Source organism: Planococcus citri, chromosome 2 (assembly GCF_950023065.1).
Source record: "Planococcus citri chromosome 2, ihPlaCitr1.1, whole genome shotgun sequence".
NCBI classification, from domain to species: domain Eukaryota; kingdom Metazoa; phylum Arthropoda; class Insecta; order Hemiptera; family Pseudococcidae; genus Planococcus; species Planococcus citri.
In genome coordinates this window covers 9,885,156-9,911,109 of record NC_088678.1, presented here as the reverse complement: position 1 = coordinate 9,911,109, position 25,954 = coordinate 9,885,156, and the positions used below count along the sequence as shown (strand labels likewise).

Sequence of the window (25,954 nt, the reverse complement as noted above, 5' to 3'; positions counted from 1 at the left end):
TATACATTTTCACGTGAGCTGGGTCTACAAGAAATCAGCCAATCGATTGCTTGAAAGCAATTTCGTCTGTTCTGAACATCGCATCAAGGCAAAAAAAAGTGAAATAGGTATGTAATACAATGTAGGTTGGCGGCGAGTTGCAACCTTGAAAGCAGCTGCCATATTACACCAAGCTATAAACGACTGCTGATACCGAACTGATTGTATATGTATGTACATGCACACGAAATTGTGTTTACTGTCTGCAGAAAATTCGTTCATAATCATATAAAAATATGTATAACAAGTGGTTCGTCTGGCAAAGTATTTTTTTTAAAAATAATTTATTATGTATGGTTCTAAGTATATTGCAGCCTATTATCTTTATCACAAAAAAGATGAAAAGTTAAATTTTTCACTCTGTTGATTGCAATGTATAAAATGAGATGAGCTTGTGAAATGGAAATTTGCATCTTGTTGTTGAATTTTCAAAGTGTATCGTAGAAAAATTATACATTTCGTAAATGAAAATAATATCGTGCAGTTTCATTCAGATGATATATACCTACTTTTACGTGAGTACCTTCTTGAATGTTATGTAACTAACTACTTACTTACTACTTTAGATTAAACTACGAACCTCACACAAACGTTTATTGTTTGGTATGCCGGCTAGCCGGCTTCATTAAGGCGGTGGCTATCAGCATACTTAATGAATTCCCTCCCTTCTCGTATTTCATTGCTCCTAATACCTAAATTGATTTATTTTATTTGGGCTTGAGAATACAATCATGAATGAGTACAACTCAAAAAACTAATAAAAATAATTTTCATGTACGTATCTCAGACCCACTATTAACACTGAAAGACACCATGAAAAAATCTGTTATCTATTAATTACCTTTTCTACATTATCTACTTACTTAGATGTTGTTTTTACTAACATATATGTACTTTGAAATGTTGATGTGTACCCACTTGCTACATTGGAATACATTGTACCCTCAGATGTTACGCAGCTAGTAGATGCTAAAACCACCAATTGAAGTCAAATTTTAAAAAAAATCAAAATATCGTGAAAACTCTGGCCTTGCCAACTTTTTTAACTGTCAACTGAGAGAATTCCCATAAGGCGAGCACCCAGCAATTACGGATAATTTTTAGTAGGTACTCAAGAGTGAGGGGGAAAATGGGGTATGTGCCCGACAAATTTTTCAAAATTGTGAAAATTCACTCAATTTAACTCTCTTTCCAAACCAATGACAATTCCAAAACCTCAGTTTCACAAAAAAATTCACGACTTTTCGTATATTTTTCAACCAAGAAGACCATTAGGTACACACTTCAGAGGGGTGAAATGGCCCCTGAGAGCTTTCTAGTTGATACTTGCATGGAAGGTAGGTACTATCAAGAAACTTCCGTGCGGAAAGTTTCGGACCCACTGTCCCTCCCCTTTTTGAGAACCCCCCTTTCTGAAATTGCAATAATTTTTTTCTCAGCCCCATGTGACCCAACTTTTCTGTAGACCTTCTATAAGAGGCACTACTTTAAAAATGTTCACCCTCCCTTCCCTGATATTTACCCCTGAAAATGTTTTTTTTGACTTATTTTATGATTTTTAACAGTGAAAATTACGAGTTAAAATTTTCAATACACTTTTTTAAAATTTATTTTCGACCCCTGATCATTGGCTATACCTAAGGGCCATTCCATGCAAATCGGCGGATTTTTGCGCGAGTGGTTTTCAATTTTTTTCAAAATCAGATCATTTTTAGAGGTCATCAAACGATGACGAATGACGCAAACCGGACATTTTTCGATTTTTTTTGGCGGAGCTGTGAGGCTTCAAAGTTTTCCAAAATGGCTGAAAATGAAAAATTTCAGTCGCAAATTGCTCCTGTTGTACATGGTATGGAATTTTGAATTATTTTTTTTTTCAAATTGTAGCACATTGAGAGGGTAATCAACGAATGGTACTAAAATCAGTGTTTCCACTTTCAAAAACCTAAAAAAATCGAATTAAAAACTTAAAATTCAAATAGAACCACGATGTCCGCGAGTAAAAATTTTGAAAAATGCTCAGTTTTAGTCTTTTTTATGTAGAATAACAAGGAGTCAAAAAATTGGACTGGAAATTTCATTTTTGAGAAAAAAAATTACAAGTTTTATACAAGTTTTACACTTATTGCAATAATTCCATCAGAAACCTAAAAAATGAAAATTTTTGAATTTTTGAGATACCTATTTTACCAATGTGTAGGCGAACTGTGAAGAAACCGCCCCCCCCCCGCCATTTTGTCAACGAATTGACGAGAAGTACCATTTTTCGTGCTATAATTTTAATAGTGAAACAAATTTTTAAAAAATTCGTCACCATCACAAAACAAAAGCAGGAATGTATAGAATGAATATTTTTGCATTTTTGAAATATTTCATCCAGATGTACATAGACAAACATGTAAAAAACTACATATTTTTTCGAATTTTGGCTTCGGTGCGCCGTGGTGAAAAATTGAAAAAACATGTAGTAGAGGGAGAAATACGGGAATTTTGGGAGAATGAACTTCTCAAAATTGCAAGTCGGGAGTCCAAGTGATTTACTGTTCATATCACGTGAATTTTCTCGATCATTAGGGTCATTCCATGTCAACTCAACCAAAAAAAGGCGATTTTTGAAAGTCATGTCTTTCGATTTCGCTCAAATTGTTTTTACAATATCTACCCACCCAGTAAGTAAGGAAGCCACAATCAGTTTGGTCTCAGCCCCCTCAGGGGGCGGGTGAGGGGGCTTCCATTATTCTCACATTGTCTCGAGGTACTCAAATTCAGCAGCCCATTCCTCCAAAACGATGATATTTTGATAAAAACTGATCACACAGTTCGAAAGGGAATTGAATTTTGAACTTTGTAAGCATTTTAAAATTTTCAAAAGTTGAAAGTTGAACTTTCAATTTGAAAGTTTAAATTTCAAAATGGCGCTGTGAGTGGGAGCTACCATTTGAAATTTTGAAAAAATTACCATAGATGCAAATTTTGATACTTTTTTGAAATATTTAGGTTTTGAGATGGGACTCTTGACGGAGGGGGAGCACCCTCACGCCCAATTTTGGGTGAAACTTTCAAAAAAAAATCTGGGGCATGTGCTATATCGAATTGTATATTTTCGACTTTTCGGCGACGCTGAACACGAATATGACGTCAAATTTTGGATTGGACTCCATCTACGGCCCCCGGCACCTCCCCAAAGGGGGTAAAAATTCAAAAATGTTTTTTGTTCGTGCGACACATGAAATAGTATGTTTTTGGTGACGCTGAACACGAATATGACGTGAGATTTGTTATTGGACCCCGTCCACGGCCCCAAACAATTTTTTTGGACTTTTACCTATTGGGGGAGGTTCTGGGGGCCATGGGTGAAGTCGATTCGAAAAACTAAGGCAATATTCGTGTTCAGCTATATCGAAAACATACTATTGCATGTGTCACACGAATGTAACCATTTTTGGGGGTCACCCCCTTTGGAGAGGTGCTGGGGGCTGTGAACGGGTCCAATCACAAATCTGACGTCTATTCGTGTTCAGCGTCACCAAAAACATAGTATTCCATGTGTCACACGAACAAAACGCTTTTTTGAACTTTTACCCCCTTTGAGGAGGTGCTGGGGGACATGGATGGAGTCCAATCAAAAATCTGACGTCATATTCGTATTTTCAGCGTTGCCGAAAACATACAATTCAATGTATCACATACCCCAGATTTTCTTTCGAAAGTTTCGCCCGAAATTGGGGGTGGGGGTCCCCCTCGCCCATTAAGAGATCCCATCTCAAAACTTAAATATTTCGAAAAAGCATCAGAAGGTACATCTATGGAAATTTTTTCAAAATTTTAAATGGTAGCTCCCACTTACAGCACCATTTTGAAATTTGAACTTTCATTTTGAAAGTTCAACTTTCAACTTTTGAAAATTTCAAAATGCTTAAAAAGTTTTAAATGCAATGCCCTTTTGAACTGTGAAATCAGTTTTGATCAAAGTATCATAGTTTTGGAGGAATGGGCTGCTGAAGTTGAGTACCTCGAGACAATGTGAAAATAATGGAAGCCCCCCACCCGCCCCCTGAGGGGGCTGGGACAAAACTAATTGCGGGGTTTTTACTTACTGGGTGGGTATATATTTTTAAAAAAATTCGAGCGAAATCGAAAGACATGACTTTCAAAATCGCCTTTTTTTGGTTGAGTTGACATGGAATGACCCTCATGGGTTAATAAACTAACTACCTACTTATCCAAGATGAAAATTTAGTCCCGAATATATATATTTTTTTTACATTATCAAGATTTTGACAGCCTATCATGACACGATGAAAAAATAAACTATATTCATTAAAAGACATGTTTTCCTATGTTGCTCGTTTTCATAAGAAAAGGGAATCTGCAACTTTGAGACACAGATTACCTATGACTAACATTTTGAACTGAAATTCAAAGATTTAATTTTTTAATAAACTGATTGAGTTGGGAGCCAAGGTCTTCAAACTTTCCTTCCTCCCTACGCCCGAAGTGATGACCTCTGGTTAGAAAGTAATTCCCTATTTTTTAATTTTTTCCATGATATTAAAAAAACTCGAGCTGCGGTGGGCACCTCAATTTTCAAAAATTTTATAAAATATAAATTCACTGTAAGATTTTAAAATTTCAAAATTTCAACTTCTGTTATCTCTAAAAAGTTTCTTTTAAGTGAAAACCAAGTTGACCCCCCCTGAAATAGCTGAAATTTAATCTATGTAAAATACGAATCTTAGATATTCTATAGGTTACCGACTTGGTTTTCTAGAGATGGGTCAATAGATATCCTCATGAAAGTTCATTTTACTCAATACATAGAAACTTTTTGAAAATTAAGAGGCCCCCGCAGCCCGAGTTTTTCAAAAATGGAAAAAATAAAAAACCGGGAATTATTTCCTCACCAGAGGTCACAACTTTGGGGGTTGGGAGCAGAAGAAATCACAAATTTTTTTTCTCACGTATTTAAGGTACCACCCTAACGAGTAGGCGTGTGCCTATTTAAAGTGTGACGAGTCAAGTTAACGTTTCTCCTTTTTTTTTTCAGGGGTACCTGTACCTTGTTAATTGAGTAAGACTAAGGATTACCAAATTATCCTATCTGCTTTTGGTTTTCCATTTTTCTCCTGATTTTCGCATCGAAGACGGATCTACAAGGAAAAAGAATTAATGATGGAGGTATTGAAATTCATTATTTTAACGTGGCTCGCAAGCTTCGTACCTGCAGCATATTGCCAAATGGGAAATTTTAGCTCAGAAGCGATTTGTAACATCACCATCTTCAAACAAGATGGCCCTTATTCTCGAGCTGTATCAAACGTACTGCAAAATAAAATGGTAGACAGGTGTCCCGAAAATTACACAAATGAAACTATCATTACCAGTTGTGAACATTTCAACTCTTTGAAAAGTCTGGATTCAGACTTATACATTCCGGTAACAGACAACATTACGAACATTACCTACGTGAATAAATATTGTGGCTATTGTAATAACTACGAGTACAATGGTACCAATTGGGAGTGGAGGTGGAGTACTTGGTCCCCTACATTCGTATACCTGGAAAACCAAGACCCATGCGAAAACTACACTTCCGAAATAAAGGCATCTGAGGTCAATGACCTTGACAAATGGACGCAAACTTTTCTAAACAATGGATTGCTGACACTGAAAATCACATCATATTCCAGAACTTTGGAGTGCTCCGGGAAAAAGAACTGGCCAATAAAGTTGTTATACTGGGAGATTCCTTGTTTAGTACAAAATTATAAAAATGGCCAAGACACCAGGTTGAAGTCGTGTCAATATTTCGATGAAAATGACAAAAGTTGCATGAAAATGGATTTCATTATCGAAGGGATCTCTTTTCATTATGGTTCCAAGTCATACTATCATTTATCACAAATAAATCTAACCGGAGGTGATTATATAGTCCAAAGTGGAAATGAAGACATATTCTATATGTGTAAACAAATTTACAAGGTTGGATACTGGGGTAAATTTGCACTCATTATTGCTTCTGTAGCATTTCTGTGTGCTTATTTAATCATGAACTTAAATAAAAGATATTTTGAAAATTTCTCAAACCAACTTTTGTATGTTTACTCGATAGGATTGATAATAATGAGTGTACTGCTTACCTACATCTATCTGAAATTTCCAGTTTCCGATGTTTCTTTCTATCTCGTTAAAATTTTTTGGACTTATCACTTCCTCTGGACGGTGTTAATTTTTATTGTATTTTGTAATTTAGCGTTCTGCCTTTGCGATCGGTGTGAAAGTGTAACCAAAGAGAATATAAATGCATGCGATTCATTACTTGCTTTCCTTTTTGGCCTCGTATTACCCGTATCCTTAACACTAATGTATCTCCACTTCTTAGGAACTTATGAAAATCAGTGTCCTTTAATTCCTGGGCATACGGCTGTGCCAGTCGTATCTCGTGGAAATTTAGAATTTATGAAATTCGTCTTAGATACGAGCTTATCTTACTTAATGCCTATACTATTTGTTGTGGGGATACTTTGCTCACTGATTGATATGTCATGTGATCAAGTGAGATCTGCAACGTCTATAAGAAAATCTCCGATGGTTTTATTCAAAATGGTGTTGATTATGGGTATCCACTGTATACTGTATAAACTTTGTTCAGGGTATTATGGGAATGAAAATACGTACACTGTTTTTGGTCTATCCATAAATATGGATACGGTGGCACAGTTCAGTATTGATATTCACGGTGTGCTTGTATTTTTCATTTTCTTAACAAGGAATACCATGATTAATGATTTTTTGATAAAGCGTGGATATAAACGGGGAAATACTACCCAACAGAATTGTAATGGTGCGACAGAAACCACTGTTCAATTTCAGTCTTGATGTGAGACTAAAATCGTGTTTTTCTCAAATAATGTTCCAATTGCCAGTTGTTGATAAGTAAGTAGGTACCTATACATATTGTTACCCAGGTACCGCATTTTATTTCAAGTAAAAACATGTTATGATTATTTCCATATTGTCAGTACATATAAATAAGAAAATTATGTGCGAGTATTATAATTTTGAAAATTGGGAAAAAATACTTCTAAGATTTAATGAAATGAATTTCTCGAATTGTAACTGTCTAAAATAATTTTCAAACAATTTAAGTACCTATGCATTTTTTTTTTCAGACTTGAGATTATAAAATAAAAATAAATTTGTTTTAAGACACTTTGCATTTATGGGGTGATATTTTTGTACTTATTATGCAATGATTTTTTTTTGTATATTTTTGATTTAAGTTTGTTTCATTGTTGTTTTTTTTTTTTAATTTTTAAACAAAATATACTTAGGTATATTAATACATGCAATTTCTTTTCATTTATTTTAATAAGTTCAGTGCTTATTCTTCAATTTAAACCAACTGTAGAATTTTGTATCTATCCAAAGTTGCAGCTATGTTCCTAAACCTATGTGAGAAAATACATTTTTTGACCCTGATATGTTTTTGTGTTGCGGTGTTTGTTCAAAATTTTTCAAGAGTCAATCTATATTTTGAGATTCACTACATATGTACTTCTCTTTTTTTATAGGTACCTACAAAAAAAAAAAAAAAAAAAACACCAATTTGATTGCTGCTGTTGTATATTGAATGAAATAGATTTATCTTTTACAAAACATATTCTCAAGTACCTATACTTATTTATTGTATAAGTGTACAATGTACAAATCACATTTTCTATGGTATGTAGGTAGATCAAGCACCTAGTACAATATTTACATCGTAATTTTATATTTTGTTTTATTTATTATAAACTTATTTATAAGTTAATTATCCGATAATAATGTAGGATCAAAATGTGGAGAGTAAGTACTAGGTACTCCCACGGATGGTAAATCAATTCTGTATAAATTCAACCAAGGTAGGTACCTTTCGGACTTATTCTTTACTTTGAATGCTGCCTTTTACAACGTCCTGAAAAAGTAAAAAAATAAACAACCAACGTTAGTCTACTGTTCAACTGGTTGTACTTGAATTTTTGTAAGCAAAAAAATTCAAATTGGCTTGTGTACCTACTTCATATGAATCTGAAATATGTATTAGAAAAGACGTAGGTACTTTAGATTTTTTTCAGTTGCATAATAGAGGGTAAAAGCCTAAGACCACCAATTTTCGAAAAGGCTCATGCCTAAAAATTGATCATTTTTGAAAAATTTAGAGCTCAGAATTGGAGAATTGGACCATGATCTTCGGAAGTTAAAAAAAAGTATCAAATGATGGTACCTTTAAAAACGGCTTGAAATTTAGGCAGAAAATCAGAAATCTCTAACAAAAAATTTTTTGAACAGTTTTCAAGAATTACGAGCCAAAAAAATCGGGTAATTCATGATCGTTGAGATTTTTGAAAAGTATCATGCAGTCCATCAAAATAGATTGAAATTTCAACGAAAAAGTGTTTGGGAAATTTTCTTAAAAATTTCGAATCTAAATTGACCTATACGATGTTCAGGATATTTTGAAAAAGGTATCATGCAACCCACCACCGTGAGATTTTTGAAAAAGTGAAATTTTTAGCGCAAAGTTGGGTCACAATTTTTGAAGAACTGAGAAGAGAGCGTCGTGGGACATTTCTAAATTGGTTGAAAATCCAGACGTTTCGACAATTTTTTTTTTAGCATTTTTGAATAATATTGAGCCGAAAGTTGGGTTTTGATTTTTGAAATGTTTGAAAAAGATGAGCATCAACCTATCAAAGTTGATTGAAATTTTTGTGAAAATTAAAAAATAGTATCGAAGTTTTTCTGAGCAGCTTTGAAGAATTCTGAGTCAAAACTCAAGTCATGATTATTGGAATTTTTGAATAGGTAAGAAGTCATACGATCTATCAAAAAATTTCCGTCTAAATTTAAAAAAAAAAGTTGATACTTAGATTGCACGACTTTTTTTTCCTCAAAAAACACAAAAATCATGACCAATTCTATGCTCAAAAATCAAAACGTTTCAAAAATGCTAAAAAAATTTCGTCGAAATATTCAAATTTCGATAGGTTACGGCATCTTTTACAAGAATCCCAAAAATCGTGACCCATAATATTAGACTCAAAATTCCCCTATTCCACTAAAAAAAAATCAGTTGAGAATTTTTGGCTTTTTGCCGAAATTTTTAAGCAATTTTGATAAGTCACATTACACATCCCTCTTCAAAAATCTCAAAAACCGTAACTCGGATTCAAAATTCTTTTAAAATGCTCAAAAAACATTTTTGAATTAAAATATCTGAATTTCTTGTGAAAATGTACCTAACCCATTTTTTAGAAAAAAGGTTCTTTTAGAAAAATATTGATTTTCTGTCTGAAAATCCCACTTTGATTAAAAGCGTGACAGCTTTTAAAAAAATTTAAAAATCATGCCCCAATTTCGGGCTCAAAAATTTTCAATAATGCTCAAGAAAAATTTTCGTCGATACGTTCTTCGAAAACGCTAAAAATCATGCCCCCATTTTCAGTTCAAAATTCTTCAAAAATGCTCAAAAAAGTTTCGTCGAAATATTTGAATTCCCTTAAGACAACGAGAAGCTTTTGTTTTCGGGAGTTTAAATACTTACGTTAATAGAACAACCAAAATTTGCGCCTACCTGCAAGTTATTAATAGTTTCATTCCACTCTTCAGCAGCTATTTTCTTGACAGCCAGTAACATGACATTTTTAACCTTTTCTACATTCTGCTTGAAAGTCTTGACCACATTTTCAACGTTTACCATTTCCTCGCTAGCATTCCAGCAATCGTAATCAGTTGCCATTGCAATACAAGCATAGCACAATCCTGCTTCTTTAGCCAAAATAACCTACGGATTAACATTCGATTAAAATCATACTTTTGGGTGTAATACCCTAATTCGATATACGAGAAAAGAAAGACAATTAGGGTTTACCTCAGGAACCATAGTCATGTTGGTCAAATCAGCACCCCAAGATTGGAACAATTTACTTTCGGCGATTGAGGAGAATCTCGGTCCTTCGACGACCACAGTTGTGCCACCGTTTTTACACTTGATATTTAATTCTTTAGCTGCGTCGACGATCAGAGAACGTGTCCGGTTACAGAATGCCGGTTCCATCGGGATATGCAGAACGGTGTTGGCGTAAGGTCCATCATTGTTGTAAAATGTTGAAACTCGTTTTTTAGTCCTGTTGAACAATTAAGTATTAGATTATCAGTTCAGTACTTACTGAGTTCAAAAAACTCCAAAATATCTAGCTATAAATTATATAATAACCGAGATCTTACATATCTATGAATGAATCCGGTATCACAAGATCACCCGGAGCGATTTCTTTTTGTAACGAACCACAAGCTGAGGAAACAATCACGTGCGTACAACCGGCATCCTTCAACGCCCAAATATTAGCACGAAAGTTCACATTGGATGGAATAATGTTGTGTTTCTTGCCATGTCTGTGATAAAATATTATTTTCAAAATCGTTCAAGTCTGGCTAAATCGTTTCAAATAATAATAAGCTTACCGTGAAAGCACTACACATGGTACGCCACCGATAGTTCCTTCCACCAGTGCACTCGAAGGTTTGCCAAATGGAGTGTTCACTTCTTTTGCTATGGCGTTTTGTAAGATATCCGGATCATCTAGACCGGAACCACCGATGATTCCAACTTTGATGTCATATTTCGACTTCTTTATTCAAATTGATACAGAATAAATCGATTAGAAAGAAACTAAATGACTGAATAAATGCTGTGATAATGATAACGTTACCTACCTTAAAACAAAGTTGATTAGAAGGCATATTGATGGAATCGAATTAACAATCGAAATAAACGAATTGATCCTCTGAATAAACAGTTGACGATTTAAGAGCACTGATGAATGAAAGAGTCGGAGACTGCAGATTAGGATAATGGCCAATTTATTTCTGTAATAAGTAAGTACTTCCAACTGGGGAATGTTGAACTGAACTACCGTAGTCCGTGATAAAGCTCAATAAAATGACGGTTAGGTACGTATGCTTATTTCATTTAGGCACCTACTTTACGTCAAGTTCTAATCTAATCAGTTATACATATCTATTGGAGAGTACCTCTTAATAATAGTCACCATTGCGCAAGAGTGAAATTTTGACTAAAAAAACACGACATTAAAAGATACGATGGATTAAAATGTGCAGTACAAACATGCTCAATGTTCGAACAACGAAGAATGACTAATCAGTAATCAACAAGTACTCAAGTCTCAAGTAGCGGTCGAGCATACGCTCAGTAAGTTTGATCACGTGATTCTCTCACAAACACATATCTACTGGAGCTATTGTCGCAACTTTGCGTAATAAATAGGCGCCACGCTATAATTTTATCGACGTTATTAATTTTGAAATATTATTATCATAACAACCGCCACCGCGGTCCGAAGGACCTGGCAAGAGGGTTCTCCCGATTTAGAATAAAAAAATTATCTTTTTTCGCAAATTTCTTAATCGACGCAACCATTACTACAATTTTTTTAAAGGTAGAAGTAGAAAAACTTATGGAAAAAACAAAGTTACAAGCATTAAATGAATCGATATATGTATAGAGACAGAGACAAAGAGAGACAAAACAGTAAAATTTTTGATAAACGGAATGAGGAGGTTTGAGTTGGTACAGAAAATATGTTCCGATATGCTCGAAATATTTTCGTTCGACTTCATAATTATTTATTTCTCGGTTTTACACTGGAGTAGATCTAAAATCGTTGATAATATTTTTTCTAAAATTCCAAAAGGCTATAGGTGGATAAGTATGGTGAATTTGCCCCCGAGAGCTTCAGGGTTGATATTTGCATGGAAGGTTGGTACTCTTAAGCACCTTCCGTCACGAAAGTTTCAGACCCCCAGACCCCCCCCCCCCCCGTTTTTGAGAAATCCCCCCTTTTCTGAAATTACAATGAAAATTTTTTTCTCAGCCCCATGTGAACCGATTTTTTTTAAATATTTTGGTATGTTGTAAACATCCATAAGAGGTAGCCCACAAAAAATTTTAACCCCCTCCCCCATATTTTCCCCTCAAAATGGCGTCTTTTAGTTTTGTGTGCCTGTTTTAGCAATGATCATGATTCGGCACAAAAATGCGAATAGCATTTTTGAATGTGTTTTTGACCCCTAAAAAACATATATTTTTTTCAAAAAAAAATTTTTGGTGGGCCGTGGTCAAAAATTGAAAAAACTTACAGGGGGGTAAAAATGGATTCTGGTGTAAATTATTGTTTTTGGTAAACGAGGTATCATTTCCATATGAATCGACCCCCCCCCCCCCGAACACGAATATAACGTCCAATCTTATGCTACCCTCATCCATACTCTTCCAGCGCCTCTGCCCCCTTCTCAATTTTTACTAATATCAAAAGTTGAGCTATTTTCGTAATATTGGTGTCGTTTACAAATGAATCGAACCCCCTGAACACGAATATGACGTCCAATTTGACGCTACCCTCATCTACACCCCTCAAGTGCCTTAGCCCCACCTCAATTCCTACTAAATTAAAGTCTGAGCTATTTTCATAATGTTGGTATCGTTTCCATATGAATCGAACCCTTCGAACACGAATATGAATTCCAAATTTTCGCTTCCCTCATCCATACCCCTCCAGTGTCTCTTCCCCCAACTCAATTTTCACTATATTAAAAGTTCTGATGTTTTCATAATGTTGGAGTCGTTTCCATATAAGCCGAACAACCCGAACACGAATATGAAGTCCAATTTAGCTCTACTCTCATCCATCGCCTTTCAGGCTACAGCCAGCTCCACAATTTTTATTATTTGAAACGCTAAACCTATTTTCATAATGTTGGTTGTCATTTTGGCACGAATGGAAACCTCAAAACTTGAATGTTAAAGTTTGAACCTTGCGACGATGGTCATTGTTTTACTCGAATTTTTAGCAATTTTTGTATGTATGTCGTTGAGTTTTCAACCTTCGCGAAACATACTTTTAAAAGTGATAACAACCCGAGAAATTATTTGTAGAAGATTGATCAGGGCACTGGAGGGGTGTGGATGATGGTACCGAAAATTTTGGAATTCATATTCGTGTTCGGAGGGTTCGATTCATATGGAATCGCGAAACATACTTTTAAAAGTGATAACAACCCGAGAAATTATTTGTAGAAGATTGATCAGGGCACTGGAGGGGTGTGGATGATGGTACCGAAAATTTTGGAATTCATATTCGTGTTCGGAGGGTTCGATTCATATGGAAACGATACCAACATTATGAAAATAGCTCAATATTTAATTTAGTAGGAATTGAGGTGGGGGCTAAGGCACTGGAGGCGTGTGGATGAGGGTAGCGTAAAATTGGACGTCATATTCGTGTTCGGGGGGTTCGATTCATTTGGAAACGACACCAATATTACGAAAATAGCTCAACTTTTGATATATCTAGTAAAAATTAAGAAGGGGGCAGAGGCGCTGGAAGAGTGTGGATGAGGGTAGCATAAGATTGGACGTCATATCCGTGTTCGGGGGGTTCGATTCATATGGAAAAGACACCTCGTTTACCAAAAACAATAATTTACACCAGAATCCATTTTTACCCCTCCCCCTGTAAGTTTTTTCAATTTTTGACCACGGCCAACCAAAAAAAAATTTTGAAAAAAATATATGCTTTTTAGGGGTCAAAAACACATTTAAAAATGCTATTCGAATTTTTGTGCCGAATCATGATCATTGCTAAAACACGCAAACAAAACTAAAAGACGCCATTTTGAGGGGAAAAAATGGGGGAGGGGGTTAACATTTTTTGTGGGGATACCTCTTATGAATGTTTACAACATACCAAAAAATTTAAAAAATCGGTTCACATGGGGCTGAGAAAAAAAATTTCATTATAATTTCAGAAAAGGGGGGATTTCTAAAAAAAAAGGGGGGTGTGGTGGTCTGAAACTTTTGTGACGGAAGGTGCTTAAGGGTTTAAGCCAATGAAATAGATATGCTATTTTTAACTTTCTCTGAAGATGAATTTTTGCAAGCTTTGTTTGCTTTTCTTTTATTTCAAAGTCAACCTTTTTAATGGGTGTGATTTAATACCACGACAAAGAAGGGCGTCAGCACGACAAGCATAGACACTTTCCCGCCAGAAAAATCATTTTCACGACTGAATTGGAAATTCCCGACAATAAAGAGCTTACCTCGACATAAAAGGTACTCCAAAGACAAAATAATTTTTCAAACGACGAATTAAAAAATTCACGACATTTTATTACTTTCCACTGCTATATAAGGCAATGCACGACAAAATTTTTCTATCAAAAACAGGCATTTTACCGACAGAAATAAACGTTTAAAAAATATTAAAATGATACCAAAAAAACGAAGTAGGTATGTAAAAAATTGCTCTTTATAGAAGTAAAGGTTTGTGGACCTTGATAGATGACCCCCATTCGTTTTTTGACCTCAGGTACGAAGCGAAAGGGGGCTAAGGAGACAGTTTGCCCCCCTCCGGTTCCGCGAAAGTAGGAAAAACTTGGGAAATTGTGAGAAATTCAAAAAAGTTAGGAAAATACAAAAATTCCAACAATATTTTAGTTTCAGTTTTCAAAAATTCAAATTTTTTACAATCATGAATTTACGTAATTATCGTTTATTTGCCGACAAAATCGCCGATCTATCCTCAAAATTCTCATTTTTCCCCTAAGATTTTGCCCTCGCTTCGCTTAGGTCAATTTGGTTCTCTTCTACTGAGTCACAATTTCACTCAATTTTTTTTTAAAGAAACCCTCAGTTGATTATTGGTTAAAATTTGTACAAAATATAAACGTAATTGAACTGATAATGTTCTGTCGTGTATGAAATTATTTTGTCGTGAATACTGCTTATCTCGTTATTAAATCGTAGTCGTTCATAAATACTTTATTGTCGGGCGTCATCTGGCGTGCAACTTCATTTTTCGTCGTTCATTCATCTTTTATGAACGAAAAAATGCTTGTCATGATGACGCCCTTTTTCGTCGTGCAAAAAATATTTCCCCTATAAATTTGTAGGTGAGAAAATACTTTTTGGTCCAGCTGCCTCTGCATCGGCCAAAGTCATTGCCATTAAGAACCAAGATCACTGTTGGAGTTTTTTATTGACAGGTTGAAAATTTTACAAATCGTTTATTTTTGGGTAAATTCACATTCTGAAAATTTTTTCTTCGCAATATTATCCCTCCTTAGGTAGATAGGTAATCATAATCACCAGTGAAAACATCTAATAATATAGTTTCTCAAACTGAATTGGCCATTGGGATATTTTGGAATGCAGATGTGTCAATTTTTTGGTATTTATAACAAATTTCAGTGAAATCAAAGAAAAAAAACTATTCACCAAATTTTTTAATTTTTTGAGAGTGACGATAATGGCCAAAAAAATTGGCACAACAACATTTCAAAATTTTCCCCAAATTAGAAAAAAAAATATATCTTTCGATGTTTTAACGCATAGATAAGAATTCCAAAATTGCAGGTTGAGATGCTACGATTTAGCTCAAAATATTTTTGTAGTATATTTTTTTTAGGAAAAAATAAAAATCGCCATCAATATTGGCCCTAAAACCCTCTTGAGACAGGGCAGGTGAGGCAGTTTTTATCCAACTATTAAAATTTCTCATCATGCCCAATTTTGGACTTCAATAGGTAGTAAAGTAAATTGTTCGAGACTGAAGCAACTTGAAGATTATACATTTTCAGCGTTTTCACGATAATTCGGACTCGGAGTAGTTTCAAAAATATTGGCCAAAAATTCAAGATTGAGCTCTGTTGGAAGCTTAATTTTTGAAAATTTGCTAAATTTTGTCGTATAGGATTAAACATTTTTAATAAGGAATTCATTTTTGGGGAAAGCTTGGCGTGTCCAAATAGGTAGGTAAGAAATTAGACTGGTACAACTAGATAGGATAAGTGGGTATTTTTACAGGAAAGTGACATATAGGAACCTGCCTATACTTCAGATAATTAAAATGTCTAAACATGAGAGTAATTTATTTCCTATCATCGAAAAAGGTTAGTCAAAAGGGACTATTTACAAATAGGTAAATACCTATCAAAGTTCCAAAATTGAAGTTGAGATCGTAACCTCTTTTAGGTGATAAGTATTTATTCGATCATTTATTATTATTCGAATGGAATAATTACGATGTTAGACACATTATGAAATTGAATCGTTTACTCGATTATCTAAATTTCTAAGAGCTAATAAAATATCATACCTGATATATTTAATTATTAGTTTCTAAACCTGACATTACCTTGACAATTTTGATTTATTAAATTAAGACTGAGTCAATTTCCATGACTATATAGTAGCCCTATCTAAGAAGAATTTGCCCTAAATTCACACCATTATCTAGGCGTGTGCCGAAGCACCGCCATTACTGGCTTACGTGACACAGGTTTACTCTTCCATAATTAGACTCGATTCAATTGTAATAAACGTGAAATCATTATCGAAAATTCAAACACAATTAACACTCGAAATTAAGTCATTTTATTCATACTCGAAACATAATTCAAAAATAAAAAAGAGAAAAAGAAAAGAATTAATTATAACGCGATCGCGTAACACAACAAATCGAACGTTCTTTCTTAACCATCAAATTACTATTGATCTCTACTACGTTAGGTAGGACTTACCTAACGTCCGTAAGTTCAACTTTTCCCCACTCTCATCACTTAAGCCCAAGATCCTAGAAAAATATGTAGATAGGTTAGTCTACCTAAATAAATTCAGGCAATTAACTTAACCTATGCTACAATTTCGCAGCTGTACGAAGCTTGAAAATTAAAAACATTTCAGGAAGTATATGTACATTTTCATGATACGTATATAGCAACTATGCACTTATAAAATTTGAGATCCTCGTGATGAAAACTCAGAAACCATAGGGCCATGATCAGATTTTTTAAAGCTTTTGCAATCAGAATTTAGGGGTCTCTAATCGAAAAAATAAGTTTGGATTCAAACTCAGCGCTACTGAAAACATAACAAACGATATGTCACATGATATGATTTTTTCCTAAGAATTTTTACCAATAGGTATGAGGGGGACATTCTCCCTTAAGGTACTAAGATCCTGGAACAGAACCCCATTTTTCAACTACATACCTATTTAATGAAAGAATATGTGCAGCTCATTATTTTTAAGTGGTAATTTCAAGAATACACGACAAATATTAAGTTGAATGAAAATAACAAATTTGTAAGTACTTTAACTAGGTAGGTACTTATAACTCATTAATTATTTATGAACCAAACTTGAAAATGTAACCTTGCCAACCTTGCTTGGTTATAAAAATGACGTGAGCTGGGTCCACAGGAAATCAGCCAATCGATTGCTTGAAAGCAATTCTGTCTACTCTGAACATCGCATCAAGACAAAAAATTCTATAATAATACAATGTAGGTTGGCGGCGAGTTGCAACCTTGAAAGCAGCTGCTACAAACCAAGCTATAAACGACTGTTGATACCGAACTAATTGTGTATACGCGCACGAAATTCTGTTTACTGTCTGCATAAAATTCATTCATTACGTACGACATGTAGTTCGTCTGGCAAAGATTATTTTTATAAATTTATTATGTATGGTTCTACGTACATATATTGTAAGCTTATATTTTTATCGCAAAAAAATGATAATTTTTCACTCTGTTGATTCCAAAGTATAAAATTAGATAAGTTCGTGAGATGAAAATTTGCATTTTGTTGCTAAATTTTCAAAGTGTATTGTGGAAAAATTGTACTTTTCGTAAATGGAATTCATATCGTGCAGTTTCATTCAGATGATGTATACCTACTTTTACGTGAGTATCTTCTTGAATGCTTTGTAACTAACTAGACTTGCTTACTACTTTAAAATAGGAACCTTACACAAACGTTCACTGTGTATACCGGCTTCATTAAGGCGGTGGCTTTGAAAGGAGTTGTTACTCGAATTAATTAGCTATTCCTATTCACCTATTCAACGTTAGATGTTGTTTTTAGATCCTGTGAAATTTTGGAATACTTTTGGACCCTCAGATGTCACACAGTAGAAGCTAAAGTCACAAATTGTAGTCAAAATTAAAAAAAAAAAAAAAAATACTTCCGTGAAAATTCTGGCCTTGTAAAATTTTTTGACCGTCAACTGAGGAATTCCCAAAAGGACATTTTTTAACCAAAAAAAAGCAAACTTCGTCCCCCTAAGGGGAGTGTGGACCTTCAGTCAATTTCGAAAAATTAGCGAATAGGAAAATGCGGGGGGGGGGAATCTCAATTTTGTAATACTGGCCTATTTTTGTACCCTGAACACGAATCCGTGGAGTCCCGACCGGTCCCAAGTGATTTTTCCCCCAAAATCATGGCTCAGATTCAAAAACCCCCTATATTTGATTGAATCCAGCTCCACCCGCCTTAGGGGGACGAAGTTGGTTCATAGCTCATCTGATAGGAAATTTGATTTAGAACAACTTTTATGGACCCCCATTTTTGGGCTAGGACCACAATTTTGGGAGGTAGGGGTGAAAATCCCCATTGGGGGGGGGGGGCTAAAATCCACATTCGGGGGGAAAATCATTTGGGACAGGTGCGGACTCCGCGGATTCGTTTTCAGGGTACAAAAATAGACCAGTATTACAAAATTCAGATTCCCCCCACATATTCCTATTCGCTAATTTTTTCAAAATTGACTAATGGTCCACCCCTTTGGGGGGGGACGACGTTGGTTCATAGCTCATCTGATGGGAAATTTGATTTAGAACAACTTTTATCCCCCATTTTTGGGCTAGGACCACAATTTCGGGAGCTAGGTAGGGGTGAAAAACCTCTGAAAAATCTCATTTGGGGGGCTAAAATCCACATTTAGGGGAAAATCATTTAGGACAGGTGCGGACTCCACGGATTCGTGTTCAGGGTACAAAAATAGGCCAGTATATACCAAAGTTCAACTTGCCCTCTAGCGTTTCCCTATGACCCCCTTTTTTCGGCTAATTTTCTTAGGCTATTACATATAAGGAAGAAAATGGCAAACCAACATACCCATAACATTGATTGTTACTGTCATCCAGACCTCATCAAGGTATCAACTGCCTTCTCAATTTCTAATATTGTTGGGATGGACATGAATTTTAAAAAGAGAAATTCATTACAGTCATATCAACTCGAAAAGCTTTCAAGGGCCAAATCACCCTCCTAAGGTGCCTAATGGCCTTCTTAAAATTGGCAAATGCAGTATTCACAATTTACCTACAAAAATTTTCGAGCAGACTATCTCTCCTTTCCCACTTCTCGAAATTGCACCATAATGAGACCTAATAATTTAGGTACGTACCGATTCATGCCTTGTGAATTTTCTCCACCTTGGGTCCATAAAGTAGGTACCTACACAAGATAAAAATTTAAATCAGAATAATTTTTTTTCTACATCAGCTCAGATTTTTGACAGGCCCAGCTCTCTACTGACAGCCTATAATGATGAAGAAAAAAAAACTACGTATATTTAATCACTCCACGTTTTCCTATGTTAGTTTTCATGTAAAAAGGGGACGTAGGACTTTGAACACAGATATTTTTTGATAAACCAATTTAGCTGAGAGTAACGAATTTCAAACTTTCAAAATTTATCCAATACATGTGTATGCATTGCATAAGTATTTATAGTCAGACTAGTCAAGTTAACGTTCCTCCATTTTTTTTTTCAGGGACCGTTGTCAATTGAGTAAGACTAGGAATTACCGAAATATCGTATGTATCTACCTATACCTGCTTTCGCTTTTTCATTTTTCTACTGATTATCGCATCGAAGACAGATCTACAAGGAAAAGAATTAATGATGGAGGCGTTGGAATTCATTATTTTAACGTGGCTCGTAAGCTTCGTACGTGCAGCATATTGCCAAATGGTAAATTCCAGCTCAGAACCGATTTGTAACATAAGCATCTTGAAAGAAAACAGCACTTTTCCTCGACCTGTGTTGAACGTATTGCAATATAAATTCATAGACAGGTGTCCCGAAAATTACACAAATGAAACTATCATTACAAGTTGTGAACATTTCAACCTTTTCGATAGTTTGAATTTAGACGTATACACTCCAGCAACAGACAACATTACAAACATTACCTACGCGAATAAATATTGCGGCTATTGTAATAACTACGAGTACAATGGTACCAATTGGGCGTGGTGGTGGGGTTCTTGGTCCCGTACATTTGTATATATGGAAAACGTAGACCTATGCGAGAACTACACTTCTGAAATAAAGGCATCAGAGGTCAATGACCTTGACAAATGGACGCAACATTTTGTAAACAATGGATTGACACTGAAAACCTCAACATATCTCAAAGAGTTGGAGTTCTCTGGGAAAAAGAACTGGCCAATAAAGTTGTTACACTATGTGATTCCTTGTTTAGTAACAAATTATCAGCATGGTCAAGACGACAGATTGAAATCGTGTCAATATTTCGATAAAAATGACAGAAGTTGCGTAAAAATGGATTTCATTATTGAAGGGCTCTATTTCGATTATCGTTCCAAGTCTTACAACGGTTTATCACAAATAAATCTAACCGGAGGTGATTATTTAGTCCAAACTGGGAATGATGACATATTCTATATGTGTAAACAAATTTACAAGGTTGGATATTGGGGTAAATTTGTACTCATTATTGCTTCCATAGCATTTCTACTCATTTATCTGATTCTTAATTTCAATAAGCGTCATTTTCAAATTTTGCCAAACCAACTTTTATACATTTATTCCATAGGTTTGATTGTGATTTACGTGCTGCTTACCTACATCTATCTGAAATTCCCTATCTCGTATGTATCCTTTTATGTAGCTAAAATTTTCTGGACCTATCAGTTTATCTGGGCGACGTTGATTTTGATTGTATTTTGTCACATGGCCTTTTCTATGTGCAACAGATGCGAAAATAAATCCGAAGGAGCTATTAATATATTCTACTTATCCATCCTCTTCTTTTTTGGCCTCTTATTACCTATATCCCTGCCTATAATGTATCTTAATTTTTTGAATTCCCATGAAAACCAATGTCCTTTAATTCCCAGTCATTTGGCTTTTACAGACATTCCTTCTGAGAATTTACAATTTATGAAATTCGTCTTGGATGCGAGCTTGGGTTTCTTCATGCCCGCAATATTTTTAGTAGGGATGTTTTGCACGTTGTGTAACAAGGGTGAGGATGAAGATGGAAGGAGATCTGCAAGGTACACAGAAAATGCTCCGACTGTTTTACGAAAAATGCTAATAATTATGGGTATCCATTACGTGCTGTATAAACTTTGTTTAGGGTATTATGGGAATGAGAATTCGTACACTTTTCTTGGTCTAGCCATAAATATGGATATTGTAGCACAGTTGAGCATTGATATTCACGGTGTGCTTGTATTTTTCGTTTTCTTAACTGATAATACCATGATTAATGATTTTTTGATAAAGCGTGGATATAAACTGGAAAATACTACCCGGCAGAATGTTAATGGTGCAACAGAAACAACCATGGAATTTCAGTCTTGATGTGAGGCAGAAATCGTAATGTTCTCAAACGAAGTTTTTATTTCCAGCAGTAGGTATGTACCTACCTGGTAAATATTAAATTGTTATCTTCATGGATTTTTCTAAATTTAACTCTCTAAAATAATTTTTATACAGTGTGAAAGAGCTTTTTTTTCAGGGTTTAAGATTATAAAATACAAATAATGCGCTTACCTATTTGTTATAAGATACTTTGCATTATGAAGTGATATTTTTGTACTTAGGTATCTAAAGAATTTTGTAAGAATTTGTTATTGTTGTTTTTTAAAAGAATGTTTATAAGACATACCGTTATTTATGAATTTATATTTATACTAATACTCGTACGTATATTAATAATTAGTGCATTGCTTATTCCTCAATTTGAATAAACAACTTTTGTTTAAATTCCAACATTAAAATATACCTACACCTGTGCCCCAAAAATTGTCAAATTGTGATCTTCCTCGAGTCAAGTGATGACGTGGACACATCAGACAATATCTCATTAAAACGCTCGCTCGTCGTACACCTTCTTTGGATATTTGATTTTTTCCCTTCTTTTTCTTGAATTCGCCAGATTGATCAAAAATACACTTTTGAGCTCACACTCCAGAAATGTTTGAGTTACATACCACCAAATTGTGCTAAAAATAGTATTTAATTGTTGATCTGTGGGGGTTGGTTCGAACGAATTATTCGCATATTGATTCACTTTATTCAAAAAAATTTATGTTTCAAAAAATGTATAGGTACCTACCTTCCTAAATAATTTTTATACAATGTGAGAGCTTTTTTTCAGGGATGAAGAATATAAAATAAAAATGTATATTTTGTTTTAAGATATTTTGAATTTTTGGGGCGATATTTTTGTACTTACGAGTATGTAATGATCTTTGTGTATAATTTACATTTGTATCATTATTGTTTTTTTTTTTTTTTAATTTTTTACAAATGAAGAGTGATATTCCAAAACTCGCTTTGTCCATTTTTATCAAAGTTGAGTTTTCAGTGGTACCTGGTAGATGAAGTATTAACTCACATTCCTACATCATCAACCTACCAAAATGAGGTGTTAAATTCACCTAAATAGCCAATTCACTAAAAATTTAAAAAAAAATAATGTTCCAAAACACGCTTTGTCCATTTTTATTGAAATTTTTTTCAGCAGTATTTAGTGGATGAAATGTATACCTACACTCCTACATCATAAATCCGCCCAAATAAAGTGCTAAACTCGCCTAAAAAGCCAAATTACCCGTTTAAAGGGAAACTGTTTTTCCTCTCTCCTGAAAAGTTGTGAAAATGGACAAAGCGAGTTTTGGAATATCACTCTTCAAATATAATACATGCCTCTACTTTTAATTTATATTAATAAATTCATTGCTCGTTCCTCAATTTGATCCAACTCAAATTTCATTTGTACCCACCTCTCCAAAGTTGCAGGTGACAGAACACTTTTTTTTTGACACTGATATGTTTTTGTGCTGTGACTGCCGTGAGAGATCTCCCCGAAATGTTTAATGAGCCAATCTATGTAAGGAAATTTTTTGGGCTCAGAAGTAAATTGTGCATTGAAATGAAATTTTATGAAGAACCGAACATTTTTTCCATAAGTGGACCTAAATTATCAAGGGGAAAAAGTCTGAAAGCATTCGTTTACAAATTTTTGCTCAAACCAAGAATACTAAGTACCTACTTGTCATTTTTTATAGTGCAGAAAATTCTCTTGAAACTACGCAGTCTGAAACTAGCACATACAATTTTATTACTTATATTGCAAAATGCAAGATAATTTTGGAAAAAGAAAAACTCCGGGGATGATGCTCAATTTTTTGTTTTAGCGACAGAAATTTTTCATCGTCAAGCTTATTTTATTAAGAAGTTGTGAGCTACCCGATTCAAAAATGTTAGCCAAATATTCAAAACGTTCAAGATTGGGCATTTTTGGAGCTCAACTTTTGAAACTGTAGAAAATTTGAAAATTTGTAATATTTCAGGATTCAGGAAGTATAGTCGGGGGGCCCGCATAAGGATCACTTGCACCCCCCTACCGATCATCCGGGATAACTTTTTTCTTAAAGGGGGAAGGAACATTTCTAGCCCTTTTCCTAAAAAAAGTGGCCCTACTTACAAAATGGCCGCCATTTTGTAAGTAGTGCTACTTTTTTTTTAAGACAAGGGCTAGAAATGTTCCTTAGGACTCTTCCTTTAAGAAATAAGCAGTCTCGGAGGATTGGCAGGGGGTGTAAGTGATTCTTATGTGAGCCTCCGACTAGTAGATATGCATTTTCTTTACACCTACGTATTTACAGCTACGAACTTTTAAATTTTGAAATTAGCACCTCTGAAAATTCAAAAGTCATAGGTTATGCGTGTTTTTCAATGTTTTTATAATTCAGATTTCGGGGCCTCCTATCAAAAAAATAAGTTTACCTATAGGCAGGGGGGTACATTCTGACTTAAAGTAAGTACCTACTAAGATTATGAAACAAAACATATTAATTTTTACTAGCTTTTCAATAAAAAATACATGCAGTGCATTTTTTTCTGAATTTCCAAGTAGCAGCTTCAAGAAAACATGTTAAATAATTAAGTTGAGTGAAAATAACAAATAGGTGGGTTCCCTACTTTAGCTATAATACCTACCTATAATTTATTAATTAGGTATTCATGAACTAAACTTGTTGAAAAAAAAATAGGTTTAGAAATGACGTGAACTGGGTCCACCACAAATCAGCCAATTGATTGTTTGAAGAAGGCAATTCTGTCTATTCTAAACATCGCATCAAGACAAAAAAGATCAGAAATAATACATTGTAAGTAACCGGCGAATTGTAACCTTGAAAGCAGCTTCCATAAACCAAGCTATAAGCGACCGCTGATACCGAACCGACTGTGTGCACCTTCCTATTATCATAAAATTCGTCCGTATAAAAATATGTACGATAACATGTGGTTCGTCTGGAAATCTTTTTTTATAAATTTATTATATTTGGTTTCACGTGTATTGTATTAGCCTATATCATTATCACAAAAAAGAAAAATTAAATTTTCTACTGTGCGAATTCCAATACATAAAGTGAGATAAATTTGTGAAATTTAAATTTGCATCATGTTGCCAAATTCTTATAGTGTGTTGTAGAAAACTTGTACATTTCGTGAATGAAATTATCGTGCAGTTTCATTCAGATGATATGCACCTACCTTTAAGTGAGTATGTTCTTGAATGCTTTGCAACTAACTACTTACACTTTAGATATTTTATTTCGGCTAAAGAATATACAATCGTGAAGAAAGTAGCTAAAAAAAGTATAAAAATAATTCGTATGTACTCTCAGAACCACCATTACGTAGGTATCTAATTAACACTGAAAGACATCTTGAAACAGGTTGTTATCTATCAATTAACTTTTCTACATTAGATAAAATTTTGTTTTGTAAGTAAAAAAAAAAAAAAAAAAAAAAAAAAAAATGACTATTCCAAGACCTCAGTTTTGCAAGAAAATTCACCAAACTTTTTAACCAAAAAAGGCTATAAGCACGTAAGAGAGGTCAAATAGCTATCAGGAGCTTTCGAGTTGATAATTGCACGAAAGGTGGGTACCATCCCTATTGACAATTTTACTAGCAGAATGCTAGCATTAGTAGCACCCACCTAGCATGAGTAGCAGGAAACTAGCATGATACTAGCGTTATGCTAGCATGAAATGAACTGGCATAACATGCTAGCAAAATGCCAGCTTATTACTAGCACAGCTTTTTTGTAGAAAATGAACAAATATGCCCAAATTTGTAAGAATCTTGAAATTTTACGTTGTGGAACCTGTGAAAATAAAAAGTCAAATTTTTAAATTCATTTTGTCAATATTTTATGTTCTAGTGCATGAAATTTCATTTAAATTTTTTTTAAAAACTACTTATGGGTACAATTTGCTGCACACATTATCTGCGAGTAGTACATAAATTGATGTCAGTGATGAATAATCAATGTATATATTTTTTTTTTTATCAATTTTTGGTCTACTTTTACTACTTAGTCTACGCTGTAAATCAACCATGAAATTTTAAAGCGATTTTCTTACAATTTTCACTTATCAGCGAAAATTAGCCAGAATCAACTTCAATTTTCAATATGCAGAAAAAATTTTATATTTTTAAGAAAAAAATTGATGAATATTTTGTGTCAAGTTTGAAAAAATGATTCAAATTTTCAAATTCAAAAAAGCTATCAATTACAACTGTACAAATATTTAACTATTTTGAATCAATTTTCACACCATTTCCATTTCTGAGTGATAATTGGCTGAAAATCAACTTCAACTTTTATGTGCTGAATTAATGTCTATTTTCAAGGCCAAATCGATAAATATTCCATATTATTGTTTTCACA

The 25,954-nt window shown here is 34.2% G+C and overlaps 1 protein-coding gene and 2 long non-coding RNA genes across 3 annotated transcripts; 2 read left to right on the top strand and 1 right to left on the bottom strand.

The window, feature by feature from the left end:
- The first annotated feature begins 192 nt into the window (after nucleotides 1–192).
- LOC135834561 (uncharacterized) lies at nucleotides 193–7,866 on the top strand. Its single transcript, XR_010556698.1, has 2 exons — nucleotides 193–554; nucleotides 5,087–7,866. It is a non-coding gene; the product is annotated as an uncharacterized LOC135834561 (long non-coding RNA).
- LOC135834560 (S-methyl-5'-thioadenosine phosphorylase-like) lies at nucleotides 7,648–11,890 on the bottom strand. The gene is made up of 6 exons (XM_065348482.1): nucleotides 10,798–11,890; nucleotides 10,546–10,712; nucleotides 10,309–10,476; nucleotides 9,953–10,208; nucleotides 9,656–9,865; nucleotides 7,648–7,996 (listed from the first exon to the last, which is right to left on the bottom strand). The coding sequence occupies exons 1-6, from the start codon at nucleotides 10,822–10,824 to the stop codon at nucleotides 7,961–7,963; spliced, it is 864 nt and encodes a 287-aa protein (XP_065204554.1). The 5' UTR covers nucleotides 10,825–11,890; the 3' UTR covers nucleotides 7,648–7,960.
- Nucleotides 11,891–17,462: 5,572 nt separating this feature from the next.
- Nucleotides 17,463–22,959, top strand: LOC135834559 (uncharacterized). Its single transcript, XR_010556697.1, has 2 exons — nucleotides 17,463–17,848; nucleotides 19,724–22,959. It is a non-coding gene; the product is annotated as an uncharacterized LOC135834559 (long non-coding RNA).
- The last annotated feature ends 2,995 nt before the right edge of the window (nucleotides 22,960–25,954 follow it).